Source organism: Eufriesea mexicana, unplaced genomic scaffold, assembly GCF_001483705.2.
Source record: "Eufriesea mexicana isolate 0111107269 unplaced genomic scaffold, ASM148370v2 scaffold956, whole genome shotgun sequence".
NCBI classification, from domain to species: Eukaryota; Metazoa; Arthropoda; class Insecta; order Hymenoptera; family Apidae; genus Eufriesea; species Eufriesea mexicana.
In genome coordinates, this window is record NW_016909085.1 from 549876 (window position 1) to 568316 (window position 18441).

The 18441-nt window shown below is 34.7% G+C and overlaps 3 protein-coding genes across 4 annotated transcripts; 1 reads left to right on the forward strand and 2 right to left on the reverse strand.

Moving 5' to 3' along the window:
* Window positions 1-654: 654 nt before the first annotated feature.
* LOC108547173 (ATP-binding cassette sub-family A member 1) lies at window positions 655-6854 on the reverse strand. Its single transcript, XM_017899579.1, has 16 exons — window positions 6243-6854; window positions 5766-6165; window positions 5521-5688; window positions 5259-5446; window positions 5019-5183; window positions 4780-4888; window positions 4555-4709; window positions 2968-4474; window positions 2772-2897; window positions 2483-2701; window positions 2134-2406; window positions 1755-2059; window positions 1526-1673; window positions 1239-1449; window positions 950-1163; window positions 655-864 (listed from the first exon to the last, which is right to left on the reverse strand). Exons 1-16 carry the CDS (start codon window positions 6852-6854, stop codon window positions 688-690), a joined length of 4977 nt encoding a protein of 1658 aa, XP_017755068.1. The 3' UTR covers window positions 655-687.
* A 976-nt stretch (window positions 6855-7830) lies between these two features.
* On the forward strand, window positions 7831-10663 carry LOC108547162 (minus). Of its 2 annotated transcripts, none has more exons than XM_017899550.1 (5): window positions 7831-8030; window positions 8531-9308; window positions 9385-9660; window positions 9737-10259; window positions 10332-10663. In XM_017899550.1, exons 2-5 carry the CDS (start codon window positions 8539-8541, stop codon window positions 10554-10556), a joined length of 1794 nt encoding a protein of 597 aa, XP_017755039.1. In that variant the 5' UTR covers window positions 7831-8030; window positions 8531-8538; the 3' UTR covers window positions 10557-10663. The 2 variants fall into 2 exon arrangements, with proteins under 2 accessions (XP_017755039.1, XP_017755040.1); XM_017899551.1 differs by having other exon boundaries at window positions 7831-8026.
* Window positions 10664-10841: 178 nt separating this feature from the next.
* tacc (transforming acidic coiled-coil protein) lies at window positions 10842-14737 on the reverse strand. The gene is made up of 7 exons (XM_017899580.1): window positions 14589-14737; window positions 12451-14179; window positions 12070-12380; window positions 11758-11987; window positions 11372-11683; window positions 10992-11282; window positions 10842-10921 (listed from the first exon to the last, which is right to left on the reverse strand). The coding sequence occupies exons 1-6, from the start codon at window positions 14673-14675 to the stop codon at window positions 11087-11089; spliced, it is 2865 nt and encodes a 954-aa protein (XP_017755069.1). The 5' UTR covers window positions 14676-14737; the 3' UTR covers window positions 10842-10921; window positions 10992-11086.
* Window positions 14738-18441: the final 3704 nt, after the last annotated feature.

An 18441-nucleotide genomic window follows, 5' to 3' on the forward strand; every position in this document is an offset into this window, starting at 1 on the left:
CTGGAAATATTAACATATTTTCAATTGCATTCCTTTCATTAAGAAATTAATTATTTGTTCTGCAATTTGCATTTTTTCTTTCTGTTTTTTCTTCTTTTGTTTAATAGACAATGCCATGGATTGCTGTTATTCCAGCAGAGATGGAAGTCCCACAACTGAGAAAGAACCTTCGAACGTCTCTAGTCCAGAGATGTTTGATAATGATGAAGAAGATGATAAAAAATATAATGAACCACTAGCACATGAAGTACCAATAGTAGTTAGTCCTAAGAAACCTTCTCAAGCTGACTTAGTTGCAATATTTGATAATAATTAAACTTACAATTTGTAGAACAGATTGTTCAGAATTTCTATTATGTATTTCAGAATCAACAAATTATCAATAAAGGACACACCATTTATATACAGTATGCTAACGTTTGTTTGGTTTTTTATAACTTTTTATTAGTGTACATTATTATTGTAATACAAGTTACATTCAATATTTGTCCAATATATGAAAAATTTAAATGCACAACTTTGAATAAATTGATTAATTAATGCACGCTGTAATGTAGCTACCATCTAAATCACAGTAACATCATCCTTTAAATTACACAGGCATACTTTACAAAAAAAAAAAAATTCAGCAAAAATATTTACTTGTGTCAAAATATCACGCGACATTAATACTTTTATACGTTTATATTATTTATTATTATTCGAATATGTTCCTCTAGCAAACTGAATGAAAAGTTGCTCCAATGTCGCAGACAAAACTGAATAATCTTCGATACAACTGAATTGGCCTTTCAAATTGTTCATTGTGCTGTACATACTTTCCCAGGTCGTTCCAATATCACGCACGTGATATGCGATAAGACCCTACAAATTAAAGAATAAAATAGCATCAATGGAAACTATATAAATATACATTTATAAATGTTTTACACTGGTCCAGAATTATTACCAAATTCTCATCCCGAATTTCACATGGTAAAGAAGATTCTATAATCCTCTTTATATTGCTGACATCATTGTCCGTTCGATTCGGATTTAATTTAATGTGAATATCATAACCAGCGCCGAATCGTTGTTTCAATTCCTGACTTGCACCGATACAAACCAATTGACCTTTCACCATAATGACTAATCTATTGCACAAAGCTTCGCATTCTTCCATGCTGTTATGAATTTTTTTATGCAGTCAGATTAGTACAATAACTTTTAGTAACGTATTGTCAACTCAAATGAAGTACCTGTGAGAAGTAAGTATAATAGCTTGTCCCATTGTTTGGCAGGATTGGAGTATATTCCAAAGCGACCTTCTAGCCGCAGGATCAACTCCTGTCGTTGGTTCATCTAATAGAATCAGAGTTGGATTTCCAATAAGGGCCATCGCAATGTTCAACCGTCGTTTATTCCCACCGCTATAAGTACCGCTTGCTTGATGCATACAGGCATTTAAATCTAATGCAACAAATACATTTATAAATCTACAAAAAACGATTGTTTGAAATAAGTTAAAAGAATAGATGTAGCTTACTCAGTCGATTAATCCATTTATTAACTTCTAAATCCACCTTCGATTTCGGAATACCACGAAGTAAAGCAAATAATCGTAAATGATCGAATGCATTCAACGAATTAAGCAATGCATCGGTTTGTGGACAATATCCCATTTGAGCAAGATACTACAAAGACGATTTATAATAAATAGTAATATATGATAGAAGTAATACGCATAAACGAATGTAACGGAAATGATAGCTTACATCTTTTCTCTTAGTATGAATTTCTAGGTTCCCTAAGTACATTGTACCACTGCTTGGTAATTCTTCACCAGTTAACATTCTAAACGTAGTACTCTTGCCGGCGCCATTAACACCAAGCAATCCAAAGCATTCACCTCGTTTTACTCGAAAATTAATTTTCTTCACTGCCAACAAATTACCATAATATTTGCTTAATTCATAAACTAAATACAGACTATCGTTGTTGTTTTCTGGACTTTCTAAAAAATTGTTGTCAATGATAGGAACTGTTTTAGTCCTCTCCTCGTTTATGTTTTTTCCTGCACCTAAATATTATGTATGTTTTCAATTAATCTCTCCTTCCAAATTATTTAAAAGAAAAATGTCTATAGTACTATACCACGATTTTGCAATTTTCTAATTTCTAATGCAACTATATGCTTCTCTTTCTTCACTTGATCATCTTCTATGTTGCATGTGTCTTTTAAATTTTGATTCAGCATTTTAGCATAATATATTTGTGGTAAACGTTCTTCCAAAATAATAAGTATGGCAAAATAAATCAATGGTGTAAGACACAGGAATATAATGCATTCTTTCAAGCTCATGTCACTATCATCATCAGAAAAGTAAGAAAGCTGATTCTTGCATACTCCATCCGCACAATTCAAATCTAAGAAAGTTCTTAATTATCTTTCACATAATTAAAATAGTGCATTCGTTAAAATATATTGCGGAAACATTCATACCGCAACAAATATCCGAGAAACCAAGGCAAACTGCATCTTGTAATTGATTTGGTAATTGACGACATCTCGCGTTTTGCAGCGCTACGTTGAAGAAAGCTAATTGACCATGAAATAGACTCACATGAGGTATTAGACGAAATAGCCTCTTTTGGATTGAATGTAGAACTCTTAGATTATTGAAACTATGAATCAGTTGGTGTAAAAGATATTGTAATAAAACTAGAATATAATAAAATTATATTATTTTACTTAATTTATATCTTTTTTATACTACGATAATATAACTTACTTATTCCAGTTGGTAAAATACTTAATATAGTTATTATAGTATTTCTTGATTTATTGACAAAACTAAAAATATATGATATAAACAACGAATTCATGCCAAAGAGCAACAGTAATAATGCCATTATCACTGAAAAAAAAAAAAAAATATAATAAGAATCATTTTCTAATGTATGCAATGATTTTGAGTACTATCTTACGTATTTCTATCTTGTAGTATAAGCGTATATCCAAAATAATATCCATGAAGTAAAATCCTAGTATAATAATAAGTATGCATACTGCAAGAACTAAGAAATCGAAAATAAACATGGTTAGCCAATATGAGAAAGAGGTAACTCCTGTCATTCTCTGCAATTGTTTTATTTTAGTTTTCGTTTCTTGGAGAGGATGAATAGCAAAAAGTGCCACAGTAGAAAAGAAAAAACAGCAGAAGATTAATACTCTTAACAAAGACTCAGTTTCTGGTATGTATAATGTCGTTGTGAATAAAGCAGTTGGAAATTTTTGACTAGAAATATGGATAGAATATTCTTCTCCCACCATATTTTTAATTAGTGTATTTGACAATAAATTCACAGTTAGCGGAATACTATGAATTGCAATTCCAGAATAAAAGCCATTAGCATACAAAACTTCTCCAGATGTATTAAATTCCGCAGAAACAATATAATTATTTCGGTATTCTGCAATATCTCTCACCGCTCGATCCAATAAAGCTTGTGTTACGCTTATATTTTCTTCCGTCGCTTTTGCGAATCCGCCAAAATACTGTATTGAATTCTTATACTCTGTACCTATTGTTTCATTCGTAGACGAATACAAAGCTTTTGGGTGTCTATACATACTGAGGTCTAATGGAAACACATCTGTTGAGTCGCGGGGTGTATCATAACTTAAGCTCATTAACACGAACGATAAAAGTGACAAAAACAATGTTATTAAGGTGTTCCACAAATTTTTCTTAGTATAAATCAGTTTCTTGTGATACAATGCTAAAATTGACTGTATACACAACCTCCACCCATCCACTTTTTGTGACGGAGGAGAGAATAATTCGTTTAAGTGTTTCTCATTATCTTCATTTTTAATCACTTTTAAGAATACTTCTTCCAAAGTGATAAGTGATACGCTAATTCCCGTAATTCCCAAATTGTTTTTTTGGCTATCGACTTTATCTAAAGACAGCGGTAATGTTTCAGTATTAGGTACACTTAAAACGATCTTCTTGCTATCAACACTTATTTGTTGTGTTCTTGGATCAAAATTATTTATAATTTGATCTGCATTGCACCATGACTTTGTTGACAAAGTAACTTCTATGTGATCGTAACCATACTGCTTTTTCAGAAACATTGGCGAGCCATAACATTTTAATCGTCCTCCATGTATAATAGCAATTTGATCTCCAAGTATGTCTGCCTCTTCCATATTATGTGTACTAATTAAAATTGTTTTCTTTCCTCTTATCTTTAATATAATGTCCCATATATCTCTTCTAGTTTCTGGATCCATACCTGATGTAGGTTCGTCTAGAATTATAGTACTAGCATCGCCGATAAGAGCCATTCCAAGACACAATCTTCTCAATTGTCCTCCAGACAATGTGCTTGGAAGAACATTTCTTTTTTCACTTAGCTTTAACTTATTCAGTAAGACATTCACAGCTTCTCGGACGTTTTTTCGCATTTTATTTTTACCTTTCAACTAAGAAACAATACAGGTTTTCAAGCTTTTTTATGACATTACTGAGAGTAAATGCTGCTTAACTTTAACTAAGTACTTACTAGACCAAAGAATTCTAATTGTTCAAATACACTTAAATCAGGGAATACCATATTTTCTTGAGGGCATAATCCCAAATCATTCCTAATGGATTGTAAATCTTTTGTAATGTTTTTACCATTTATGAGAACTTTTCCTTCAGTTGCACTTGTTACACCTATTTCAAAATAACTATTTTAAAAAATTTAAATATAGTACACTCAGTAACAGAAAAATCAAATTTCTACCTGTCACTATAGACATGAGTGTAGTCTTCCCAGCTCCATTATGCCCTAATAAAGCTGTTATTTGTCCTTTATATAAATCCATTGAAATTCCTTTTAATGCTTGGACTGCCTGCTATAAAATAATTACTATTAATATAATTACTATTACCACATGATATTAGGGACTAGTAGTTTATTACTAGTATTACAAATTAATAACAGTAATTCATCCAATAATTTTAACATGTTAAAAAACTTACGGATTTTCGGAAACAAATACTTTTATATGTTTTCTTAATATTACGTATTTGAATTCCAGGAGTAAATGCACCTCTTGCAACTAGTTCAAAATTATCGTTACCCACATTATCATATTCAAAGTTTTCTATATCTTCATCGAGGCTTACTTTATTTTTCTTTAAATACTATAAATTGTCATCATTAATATATTCAATAATAGATATTTCGAGAATATATTTAATTTTTTTAATATACTTTACCTTCAAAAAATAAAATGGACTTTGGCGAATTCCATATTTTCCTGGGTGTACAGCATTAATATATACAGTCAGAGAAAAATGTAGTAAAGTACCCAAAATAGAAAAAATAAATATAAATCCATTACATCCAGTAGTGTCATACTGTGTTTCCCCAGCAAAAAATATGTTTGACCATTGAATACCAGTCACTAAAAATTTTACATAATTAATATTCTGAAGATTACAAAGTATTAATGCAAGTACTAAAAACACTTTTACATACATTGAACTTCATATGCATTTATTTCTTGAAAGAATCTATATAATAATATATTTGGAAACAATATGCCCAAATATGGTATTACTGAAAAAACTTCTTCCCTTTCCAAATTCGTACGTAGCATAAGGGCAACATTATAAACAATTAACAGTATTGTTATAACAAAACGCGCTAAAAAAATTCGTTATATATTACAATTATATTTCATTTCTTTCTATTTGATACATTTTTTCTTCAAAAAAACATACGTTTTGAGAAATATGCAGCAACATGCATTCCAAATGATATTAAATGAGCAACATGAGCTGTAAGTATCAACCAAAATATATATGTATTACTATAATACAAGTAAGGATCAACATTTGCAGAAAAAGTATTCTTAAACAATATTATCATTGGTATTATATAAAAAATACTGAATACAGTGCCAGTGATTAACCAACTTAATAAATTTTGATACTGTTTGACTCCATTCATTGCCATTAAAACATTTATACCAATGTACTTTTCTTTTGTTGCATAGTTCGTTTCTACACAGAGTGGAAATAGAAATGCTATCACAGCAAATGTACATATCACCAGTCTTAATAACGTATCAAAGTCATCTGTTTTAACATATGGAGGATAAGGCATTTGTTGTATTGACACCTAAAATAAGTGAAGCAAATAAAATCATATGAAGCATCAACTATATTTATTACTTAATTATTTGCAACATCTAATACCTTTGTATTCATCATAGAATTTGATGCTTTGTGATTTATAAAAGTTTCATCAACACACATTTGTAATTGTACAAATGGTACTTTACTTAAATATATGGCATGTGAATTCCATCCAAGTTCATTAAATATGTTTTGGAATAATACATTAGGAATTTTAAAAGTATGTCTGATTTTATACCTTATATCAGTTGTATTATATTGTTCAAATACAAGGCCAATAACCTCAATATTAGGAGATTTAACTTGTAATTCTGTATAAGCTTTAATCATATTATCCTCAGATGAAAAACCAACTACATTTTCACGTGGTAGTTTTAAACACATTCTAATTTTTTCGAAAATACTTTTTGTAAATGAATTCTGTGGTTCATAGTACAAAAAGTTTAAATCTCTATTTATTACTATTAATTCTTCTTTCATTTCTATAGGATAATATGTATTTTCATTAATCACACGAGATGGTTGCACACTAAAATCTCTCACAAATTGTATCAATATAAAGAGGATAATAGGTATTAAACATTGTAAAAATATTGTCGTTTTCCAATGCCTTCTTCTAATTATTAAATTTTTATACAAAAGCAAGCTAAGAGTTCTCAGTTTAATTGCCATTTTCAAATCTTAAAAATTTTATACCATATAAACCAAATTTTTCAATCATCAATCTAAGAATCACATATTATTTTAAGAATTTCATAGTTTAATATAGTCAATAACACAGTGTATATGCTGTGTATACTTATGCTGATAAGTTACACAATGCCATTGAAAGTTCATAAAAGCAGGATGAATAAATTATGAGAATTGATGTATGAATCATCATGTGTGGAGAGTTTCCTTTAATTTCCAACTGCAATTTTTTAAATTGCTTTTTTACTTTATATGTTTATGATTGTCAAAATGGTTGTATCTGAAAAAAGATTCTGGATATTACAAAATAATGATATTAGTTTCATTTTAAAGCAATACTATATATATATACAACACTTATATTTGTTATTTACATATATAAGATATATCCAAATAATAACTCTGTATTCATAAATAGCATCATCTCAAAATAAAAATAATTAAACAATATAAAACATATTTTATGAAATTATTAATGCTACTGTAAATTAGGAAACTTCAATTTTAAATTAAATTAAATAAAACTTTCATAAAATAAAAAAAGGATAATTCAAATGAGATCAATTATTAATGTTAATTATTAACGATATAAATACCTAACACATGTCTTCTTTGAAATTTACAGCAAAAATTTTATAAAAATATTAATATCGCATTATGCACTGTTACATATTATATACATTTTTAAAAACACATAATGTAAGCGAACACAGCAACTGACTTTAGACACTTCTAGCTAGACGGTTTATCACTGAATATACACAATTACCATTATTTTCTGAGTCGCACTGCGATTGCAAATTGATAACACATAAACACGCTTATGTGTCATTCATATACGTTATTACAGCTAAGTTAGAATTGTCCGTAATGCCTCCACTAGATCATAGATTAAGATTATATTATCTTCCAAGATTAAAAATAACGAATAAGTAATTGACTTTGTCCGATATTCGTAGTAACTTTCGGTAAGAATATGAGAAAGAAAAAGCAGCCTTAAGGATAAGACATGCTGTCGTCAAATTATGACGTACGTGATAGCGTTATACATAGTGAACCGTGTTACTGGTATCGGGAAATCAAAACAGATGCATCTGGCTGTTAGCCAATAAATTATTGAGCGAGAAATAATTGAACGTCGATTCACAAAAGACGTAAGTACGTTCGAATTTTTTAATTTAAATAAAAATTTTTATGTACTATTTAAAATGCGATATATATTTTCTTAGTAAGATTAATGAAGCAACAAGCTAACCGTTATTGAAGTTCGTTTCTATCTGAATAATATATAATATGACAAGATGAGACTCGATATAAATAATTTGAATGATTACAAAGTATTTTTGTTGTAATTTTGATAATTAACATATAATTTTCTGTAAGGTTAGATAACGCATATATACACTTGTAACGAACAATTGTTTTCGTATGTGAACATATGAAATTCGGGCTGATACAGTAAAATATTCCGTGTAATGAAAACAAATTTATGTCTTTAAATAACAATACAAAACTGTCACACGTTTTTTAAACCTAATAGGAATATTCTTCCTGGAAATATTAACATATTTTCAATTGCATTCCTTTCATTAAGAAATTAATTATTTGTTCTGCAATTTGCATTTTTTCTTTCTGTTTTTTCTTCTTTTGTTTAATAGACAATGCCATGGATTGCTGTTATTCCAGCAGAGATGGAAGTCCCACAACTGAGAAAGAACCTTCGAACGTCTCTAGTCCAGAGATGTTTGATAGTGATGAAGAAGATGATAAAAAATATAATGAACCACTAGCACATGAAGTACCAATAGTAGTTAGTCCTAAGAAACCTTCTCAAGCTGACTTAGTTGCAAAATCTGATAACAATTTACTAGCCAAAATTAACAAACTCCTAAGTGGTGTACCACCACCACCTAAACTTACAATTTGTAGAACAGATTGTTCAGAATTACTGTTACGTATTTATGAGAATCAACATCTATTTTGGACATCATGTGTATTATCAAAAAAAGACACACAACAAGATGTAAATAGCTTATCCCCAGAACAACAGAAAGAAAATATTAGTACAAATAATTATCAACGTACCAAAAGCACATCTAGAAATTTAAGTAATGCTTTTGATGCTTGTGATCCACAATATCAAAGTAATATTAGTAGTAATAAAAATACAGTAGATTTAAATAACACTTGCAGTGATAATTTTAGAGTAAAGAAAGTAGTTCCTAACAATGAAAAAGGCGTAGTCAATGCTAATGCAAGTGAAACAAAATTGTTAAACCCTGAGCTGGTACAAGTAACTGCAATTGAGAACAAATTAAAACAAGAATCTTTTATTGCTGCACCAAAACAATCATTACTTTATTATACTGTTAATGAGAAAAAAGCTGCCAGTTTGACATGGTCCGAAGCATATCATCACAAATTTCATGGAATACAGTGAGTACATTAATGTACCTTTTGCAGATAATAATATCTATGAAAAGGTATTTAATTGTGCCTTATATTATTTTAGTTATAACAGAAATAAAGCAATTGAAGAATTTGAAAGCCTTACATCAAAGTTATGCGAGAGATATATAGGTGCTGAAACTCAGTCTACGTGTACTGTATGGTTTTCTAAACCAGCGCCAGGAAGTGCCAAAAAACGAAATCTTTTAGCTAAACGTAATAATGGCCAAAGTCCGGGAAAGAGATTAAGTCATTTAACAAGAAGACGAAAAATATTCTCTAGCGCAAATTTACAAGGATTAGCACTCAACAATAAAAAACTTTTAGTATTAAATATTAAGTATGCATTGAATTTGAAATATCACATTTTAAAAATATTTTATTTATTAAAATATAACATATTTGTTTTGATATAGGAAACCCACAGTTAAAAAGGGTAAAAGCCCACGAGGTAAAAGCCCACGAGGTAAAAGTCCTCGAGGTAAAAGCCCGAGGAGAACTCCTAGGAGTTCAACAAAGAAAAAGGTGGCTCGTCGACTCATTTTAGATGGACCCAGTCCATTAAAATCCAAGATTGAAACACCTAAACGCGCGCTCTTTCAAAGTCCACCGCCTGACCGAGCTGGTCCGAGCAAGTTGCTTACAAGTCGATCGAATCCGCAAAGTATTAAACGCGCGTTATTTACACAAAATATTAAGGAGAACAATTCTGAAGGAAGTCAGAAGATAGCTATTGAAGAATCAAAAAAGAGGAAAAGTGAAGAAGAATTGGAAGGTCCAAGGTGTAAATGGGCAAAAAGTTTATCCTTTGACTGCTCTCATGAATTGCATAACAATACAATGTCTTCTTGGGATAGGCACTCATCTAGTAATATAATTGAAAAAAACAAACCATCTTTGAATGAAGGAAGATGTGAGCTTAGTGACACTCATAGAAAGGTATTTTTTTTTTCAAGCATTTTAAAGTAGAATTATTTGTTATCGTAAGGTAATAAAAATACGTATGTTTAGAAATTACTATGGGCGGTAGCGGAGGCTTTACGAGATAAAGGAATAGGTATGACTCATCCACAATTCAAGCAGTATGCTACAAACTTGGCGCGAACTATAAAAAAACTTATGCCTGATCTCGAGAATAAGAATATTCCTCGTAAACCAGGAAGTACAAGTGATCGTATGTTAAAATTAGCAAAATATCATGTTTTGTTTGTAATCGACGCGAGACCAACTGATTGACAATACTCATTTATATAATAAAAAAAAAACGAAAAACAATTGACATAACTTTGCGCGAAGTACATTATTTATCATAGAAATATCAGTGATCAGATATTTATACGTCGAGGTAGCACATGTATGAACAGTGAATTTTATTTATCTGAATATAGTGAGATATTGTATTGAAATGTATTATAACAAATTGGATAAAACATTAATGCGTGATGTGTGAATGTTAGAACTGTTTATGGAATATTAAGATATTTTTTACTACATAAACATAAACTGAGAGGTTTTTAATATGCCTATTTTTTATTAGCGATAAAATAGTATATATATATATATATTTCACAACTTATAAATAATTAATAAAAGGTGCTTCTCTGAAACAAAACATAATCTGCAATTAATAATTTTAGAAACAACGCATGTGTACATATATATCAATCATACCTAACATATGGTTGTATCTAAAACGTTTAAGGGGCGAGTAAAAAAATAAAGACTAATCGCATTGCGTTCGCGATGCTTGTTTAATCTTCTGCTATTTATTCCGCATTTTGGTGACCCACCCTGGCAATTACTTCATCCAATATTTGCGTTAATTCCTTATTTTCTTTTGTCTTCTGTTCGACCAATTCGGCCAATGAATTACTTTTCAGCTCTGCTTTCCTTACCATTGCATGAAGTTTTACTGTTTCATCCTCATGCTGTTTTCGTATAGCATCCAATTCAAAGTTAGCTCTGAAATATTTTACAGATATATATATATATATATATAATTCTTTTTCTTCCTTTTATATTAAAGTATTTTAACTTTTTTAGATACTTACTTTTCGAGCTCGGCCATAGCATGATTCTTCAATTGATCGTACCGCGTTTCCAAACCTTTTATTGTTTCCATGTTCTCTTGAATGCTCTCTTTCAATACTGTTTCATTACTTTTATACGCGGACATGACTCCTTTAAGTCTCTCGTACTTTTGATGAACGTCATTAAAAGCAGCCTCCGTGTTGCTTAAATGAACATTTGTGACTTGTAATTCTTCTTGCAGTTTTGCTTTTTCTTGTTCAAAATTTGTACGATCTCTCTCTCTTTCCGTGAGCAGTCGGCTAATCGATTTTTCATACTCTTCGACTACGACCCTAAAAATAATATCCTTATTACTTTCATCACACAAAAATAAAAGACAATATTACACAGATAGAAAATAACTTACGTCATCTGAGATTTACTTTTTACCTCCTGCGCTATTTGTGCTTGTAATTTATTAATTTTTTCTTGAAAAGCATTCTTTTGCTTCTCTAATTCACTTTCATACTCCTTCTTTTGTTTCTCTAGTTCTTCTTCTAATTGTAGTACAGTTGCCCTTACTAATTCTAATTCCTTACTCATATTAATATCGGTAATAAGCGGAGTGTCTGATTTCGATTCTTCTGCAGGCTGTTCCTACATAATATAAATATAAATATATATAATTCATCTCACAACGTTAGGAGATACATAAAATATATTGGAAACTATAACGTACTTTGCTAGCCATTTTCTCTTGAAGTTCATTTGTCTTCTGCGTCATATTTGTAGAAATCGGACTATAAAAAAGTAGCCTATCTATAGCAGCTATGGCAGGATTATGTTTAGGAGTATCGATATTCACTGGTACGTTTTCACTTTTGCCGTTTTGTTCCTCGTTTATGGACTGCGTATTTCCCTGAGGTAACATGCTGGTGTCTGCTACTAATGGATCAAATTTTACATACAAAGACTCGGTCCTCAAACGATTGACAGTTTTCGAATTGCCGTGATTTATCAAAAAATCGAAGCTCGTAGGATCTTGGAAGACTGCGATATAAAATCACTATTAATAAAACACCCATCGAAATTTAAAAAATTTCACACTAAAAACACTCACTTTCAGATGTTGCGCTGGTGAAATTATCGTTTTCTTCTGAGAAATCCAATGAATATTTAAAAATATCATTGGCAACCTGTTCAGCAGCAGATTGCAGTTCTTCGAAATTTGGTTGTTCGATATTCAATGTAGCTAGCGTAGTGCTTTGTCGTTGCGGCTTAAACTCTGTATAGTGTTCCACTTCTGGTATAGCCTCGGAAGTCAAGAAAACATCTTCAATGGTAATAGTAGTGTCTAATTTATCTTCAGAGAACTGATCCCCTTCTTTCTCGTCTTCTTCCTCCTTTATCGAACCTACTGTATCTGTCTTTTCCAAAACAACCACATCCTTTTCACCAAGAGATTCATCTGGCTTTCTAGTTTCTATTTCTTCCTTCTTAGGAGTAGTATCGTTTAGCTCGAAGCTTTCTTCCTTTGGCAAAGATTGTTCAATGTTACTAACAATGATATCACAACTCTCAACCTCTTGACAAACGTTTATGATAGCGGAATTCTCTTGAATTTCCGGCGTTTGTGGTCTTACAGAAAAAGTATCATCTAAAGGAATCTGCCGATCGCTTGAAACGTTATCAGGAAAGTTTGGTGGAACCGATTCTGTTATACTATTGCTTTTATCTTGTACTTCTCGTGCAGGACTTTTCTCTACAATATCCGGAGACGAGATTACCGCTGCGTTAGAATCATTTACAGGGGACGAGGACCTTGGCGAATTTTTCACAATGCCTTCATTCTCTTGAGTGTTATTATTGCTTTCGTTTAATTTTGAGGAATCTGTACTGTTGAGTAAAGAAGAAAACGTCGGTATACTAGGCAACGACAATTCTTCTGCATTCTCTGTGGACGCAGATGTTGAGTTACATACAGAATTCGCGACGGTACAAGGTATAAAATTCAGAGATAAAGAATGAATTTCGCGCGAACTATTTTCTGACTCGCTAGATTGTACCTCTTTAGAAACATCTGTGATTTCTTTGCTAGGTGATAGACACACCGTTGTATTTAAGTTAAACTCTGTGCTACGAGACTGTGGCAGAGAGACCTCGTCAACTTTATTCACAAAGCTGTTATTCGTTTGATGATCACTGTTATTTAAGTCATTATTTCTTTTAGGAGAAATCGACCTCTTCTCTATTGTTTCCTCTAACTTTATGAAACTATGCCTTCTGTTCGCTACGGGGGAAGGTTCCCTGATGCAGATGCTGCCTAGAATAGGTCGTTCCTGGCTATTGTTCTGCGTACAATTAATCGGCGAGCATGTAGAATCGCGTGTCGTCGAATTACTCTCAAAGTTTTCAACCGTACTTTGGCAGTCCGTCAGAGAGACGTCGGAAACGAGACTCTTGGTGAGATTGGTTAGATCATCGGTGGCAGATGCGAACGTTTGATCTTGGCTAAAGTCTTGAGAATTTTGTAGAGTGTTGTACGACTGTTCGTCGTCGCTATTCAAGTGTATACCCGCGCAACCGGCAATCAGGTCTTCCAAGCCAGATATATTCGGGTCCACGTACGAATCGTTCAAGACCTGATTAGGGCTTTGGGGTATGAAGTCTGAGCAGATACCGCTGCTGCTCTTTGTGCTTAAAGTACTGTTGAGACTCTGGAAACTGCTGGCCGAGGACAGACTTTCTGCAGCCGAGTAGGTGATCGATCCAACGTCGGCGAACTCGCGAGCGAATCGAACCTTCACCTCATGCTCCGCACTTTTCGATGCAGAATTGTCGGTGCCGCTCTAAAAAACAGAAAGGGTAGATATCGTTAATCGAAAACGTCGTTACACCAGCTGCAATCTATTTCCATCTTCGATTTCGAATCGAATAAAATAATTCCACGATCAATGGCAAATTATCGAAATACCGAAAACGCGGTATCGTTAAAAATATCCGAACACCAATCACGAAAGCTTGCAAAACATGTGCACGAGCATGGATGAATCTCGATAACGATGCCGCAACCTCCCGAACCAACCCTGAACTCGATCTCCCTCAGGCCTTACATGCGCGTTAATTAACGCGAAATATTCAGCCGAAGTTTAACGCTCGAATGAGCCGAAAGAAACTACATCTGCTCCTGCCAATTCACGGACACGAGAGGCGTGCGTTTAATCGGGAGCTTTCCATTCGAATTTAGACGCAAAATACCGGTGGCGTGGGCGATGGCGATGGCGACAGCGATGTCCTTGCCGGGATCGCGGCAGCTCTGTGCAGCAGTTTATTGATATACTCCATTTTCTCGCGGATAAACGTAGATAAAGATGCGTGTACAGTGGACAGTCGTCGTTCACTGAGAAAATCCGCGTCAGCTGATCGGGTTGGGGCTCGCGAATTTCTTTCAGAAATTGCGCAACTTCTTCGCCGCTCGGACTAATTATAAAATATACCAGCAGCACGGGGAGCGGGAGATGGGATTTTGTTTTGCTGGATCTCGCGCCAGTCTCGCTCGCGAATCCATGCCAAGAACAGTTATGAGTGGTTTGCTCACGACAAAAAGGTATAGACCGTTTGTCTATGCTGCGATCGCGTTTCGCGATGGGAACAGGCTGTTCGACCGTCTACACGATACCGATAATAGGCTAAACTTTGAGAGTGATGACCTTCCGTGTGAAGTTTCTTGCGACTAGAACGCTTCGAGTACCGTTCGACTAGAAATCCCTCGACGAAGATAATTAAAAGAAAGACTTTATATTCGCGATGTCAAGGGGAATATGTGAAATAGGACTGGCTGTCTGTCTTATAACCCTCGAGTCTGAGGATCCTCGGCTTCTCACAGTGTGTATATCAGTTCGTATTCGTGATGGCGAATGAAGAATTAACGAGATGAATATACGACCGTCGAATAACGCGTTTTAATTCGCTGGAAAGGCAGAGGTGAAGAATTAGTGGAAAATTTGTTAAAAATTTGAAAGGATGCGACCTGGATCTCGTTTCCGAGACCGTGCGATTTACAATACGAGATCTGTGCGATTCCTCAAGGGATTGCCGAGATCAGAGACGTAGGTGTTTCGCGAAGGTTACCTTGTAGATGAAATTCCCCATGACTTCCCGTAGGACCTCCACTTTCGGCTGTCACTGCTGGCCGATATGAGACCATATTTACACACGGGTTCACAGAACCCCACGTAGTGAACTTCTTTACTTTCTCCCCGCCTATATATCCTCACCCCTGACACGTTTATTTCCGACGACACGGCGCATCTTTCGTTTATCATTCACCCTTTTCGCGGTCTCGTGTATTTTTTTTTCCCCGTCTCTCGTCTACACGCGCTTCCTTTTCGTCCGGGCCGTCTTTCGTCGAGAGAGGGAGAGAGAGAGGAAAGAAAACTGGTGGAACGACTTATTTTCACCTGTTTATAGCTTCGTGCGTTTGATCGGGACGCGTGTACGACCGTTCGGCTAAAAAATTCGTACTAGATATCATCGACTCGGATATATCGAACGTACGATTCGCCGATTGTCAAGAGTTCGCCGATTCAACGGTATCTTAACATTCCACCAACATTCGGTCCAATTATCTACGTAGAAAAATCTCACTCTCTCTTCAGACTAACTTGATTTCTCTTTCTCGCTTCGTTCTCTTTTTTTCTTCTTCTTTCTTTTTATTTTTGTTTTAATCGAATCGTCCACGGCCTTATCTCGAAAATTTCACTACGAGGTCTCATCCATGAAACTGAAGCGGGAGAAAACTGAAACGAAGAGGATAGATAAAACGATAATATTCTTGGTGTAATCCCACTACCAATTACGAATCGTACGAATTCTGCATTTAATTAAGACGCCAGAGTATCGCGGCTCGTTTCTAATCCGATTAAACGTACAAAAACAGATCTCGCTGGTACCAGACTAACATTTCACGTGAAACAAATGCGTTTAGAAAGTAGAATACACAAACTGATTCAACACGCTAAACTAAACATCGTGTACCTATCGCTCATGTACGCGTGTTCCTTCACGGAGTAAGACATTAATTCCATGAATATTAATGTCGCCTTTTTTTACCTGCTTGTGTTGCTCCTGTTGTAATTATGTCATTATTTATACCGCCTATGAATCACGTTTTCACCGATACGCCATTATCTAATTGCGTACGCTATGACAAACAACGCGAATCGCGATAGAATGGTCGTAAATATTTGGAATAATTCATCGAGCGTTCGGCCATCTATAATTTATGTAGTTAATGGCGGGCGGCTGGGGTAGAGATAACGAGCGATTAGAAGTAAGAACAGGCGTCGCGATGTTCTCTTCTATGTTAATTAAAAGAGAAACTTCGTTTCCAGTAGACTAGTCTCGTTCACGCTTCGATTCGATGGAAAAAAGATACGTATAATACTGTGCGAAATTGGGGGATGATGTACCACGTGATAGCCATGAACGACGGGTAATATAGATAGGGTTGAAGTCAGACGTGCAACAAGGCAGTCTACGTTTGACCATTTATATATCTCGATATCAATTAAAGTCTCTTCGAATCGTGGAAATCGATGACTCGGCACAGAAAACTGAAACGCGTTGCCAACAATCGAATTTGGGTCAGTTTACGTATAGTTCTCGCGATACGGGGTAACTTCTCAATTTCCACGAATTTCGCGTATTCGGGATACTTTAATTTTACCTATTCGGAACACGTTCTTCGTGTTCTTGCAAATACATCGCGAGTAACGTCCATTACGGACCTGCGGTGAATTGATTTTAAACGTATAGAAACGTTCAAAGACGATGGTCGTGTGGCATTTGCAGAAGTATGAAAGCGTGAAAACCTCACGACTTGATAAGCTGACAATGAATAACGTTCCGAAGCAACGTCACTACTTTTTATTTATAATAAACACAATATGACATATTTTTACGTGAACGAACAAGATGATTCAACGAAAACAAAGCGTACCGTTATAGGTGCGATAAGAATGGCCGGTATTTGTATTTTCCTTATATTTTTAACGAGGAATATAAAAGCAGATGACGCACGGTTTCACCTCTTATGGGTGATACTGTACAACGCGGAGCTATAGGATTCAACGTTGCACTCGAGATTAGCAGCACCGATTATTCGATTCCTTAACCGTCTTAAATAATAAGGACATTTCCACGAACCGTGACAGACCATCGATTATTATTATACCGTGGCGCTTTTACTCGTTAAACCTATCGTATAAAGTGAACGTGTTCGCTCGAGCTCACCGTACGCGAAGCGTTCAAGCGAGCGAACCGATGCAATCACAGGCAATTCCCTTCGAAACTCGAGAAGCTCGTGCTCTCCTTATTCGGCGTATTCTTGACATCATCGAGAGACCACAACACGTACTATGACTCATTCCCATCTGGTAGCGATGACAGAGAAAACCAGAGACATTTCTCTCCGAAGGGGTGTGTCTCTCTCACTCTCTCTCTCTCTCTCATCCCTGTATCCATTCGTTTGAGCCGTCTTCAACATCGATTTCAATCTACGACGAAGACAGAACATCCCACCGCGTGAAGTTCGTTTGATAGCATTCGATGGAAATCGACGTTAAAAGTGAGCGACGTGAAACTAGGTCTAAGACGAGGGATCACCCTCTTGTAGTCTGCTTGTCTCCACCGTAGAGATTCGCTGGAAGACACTCACCGAACCTGACACGATCAACGGAGGATATCTCTGGTTAAAATTCTAATATTAGCGCAGCGCATTCTCCAGTCGATACTCTAGACATCCACTACTACCACTGACTCCTCGCGACGGCACGCGACACCATATCTGTACGCGTGTGTACGTGTGAACGCACCATGACCACGGTGGAGCACGACGATGCTGCCGAAATGCAAGCACCTTACCTTTCGAGAATCGCGATTCTGCCAATCCGTCAGGAGTGTTGCGGCTAGATCGCGTCCACCATGGAACGAACTGTTTCTAGGTCGTGAAGGATGATCAACGACGTGAGAGTCATCGCCACCGTCTTGCCACGATGATACGCGTAACTAACACTTGCTGCTTGTAGGCCGCTGTCGTAACGCTGAACCG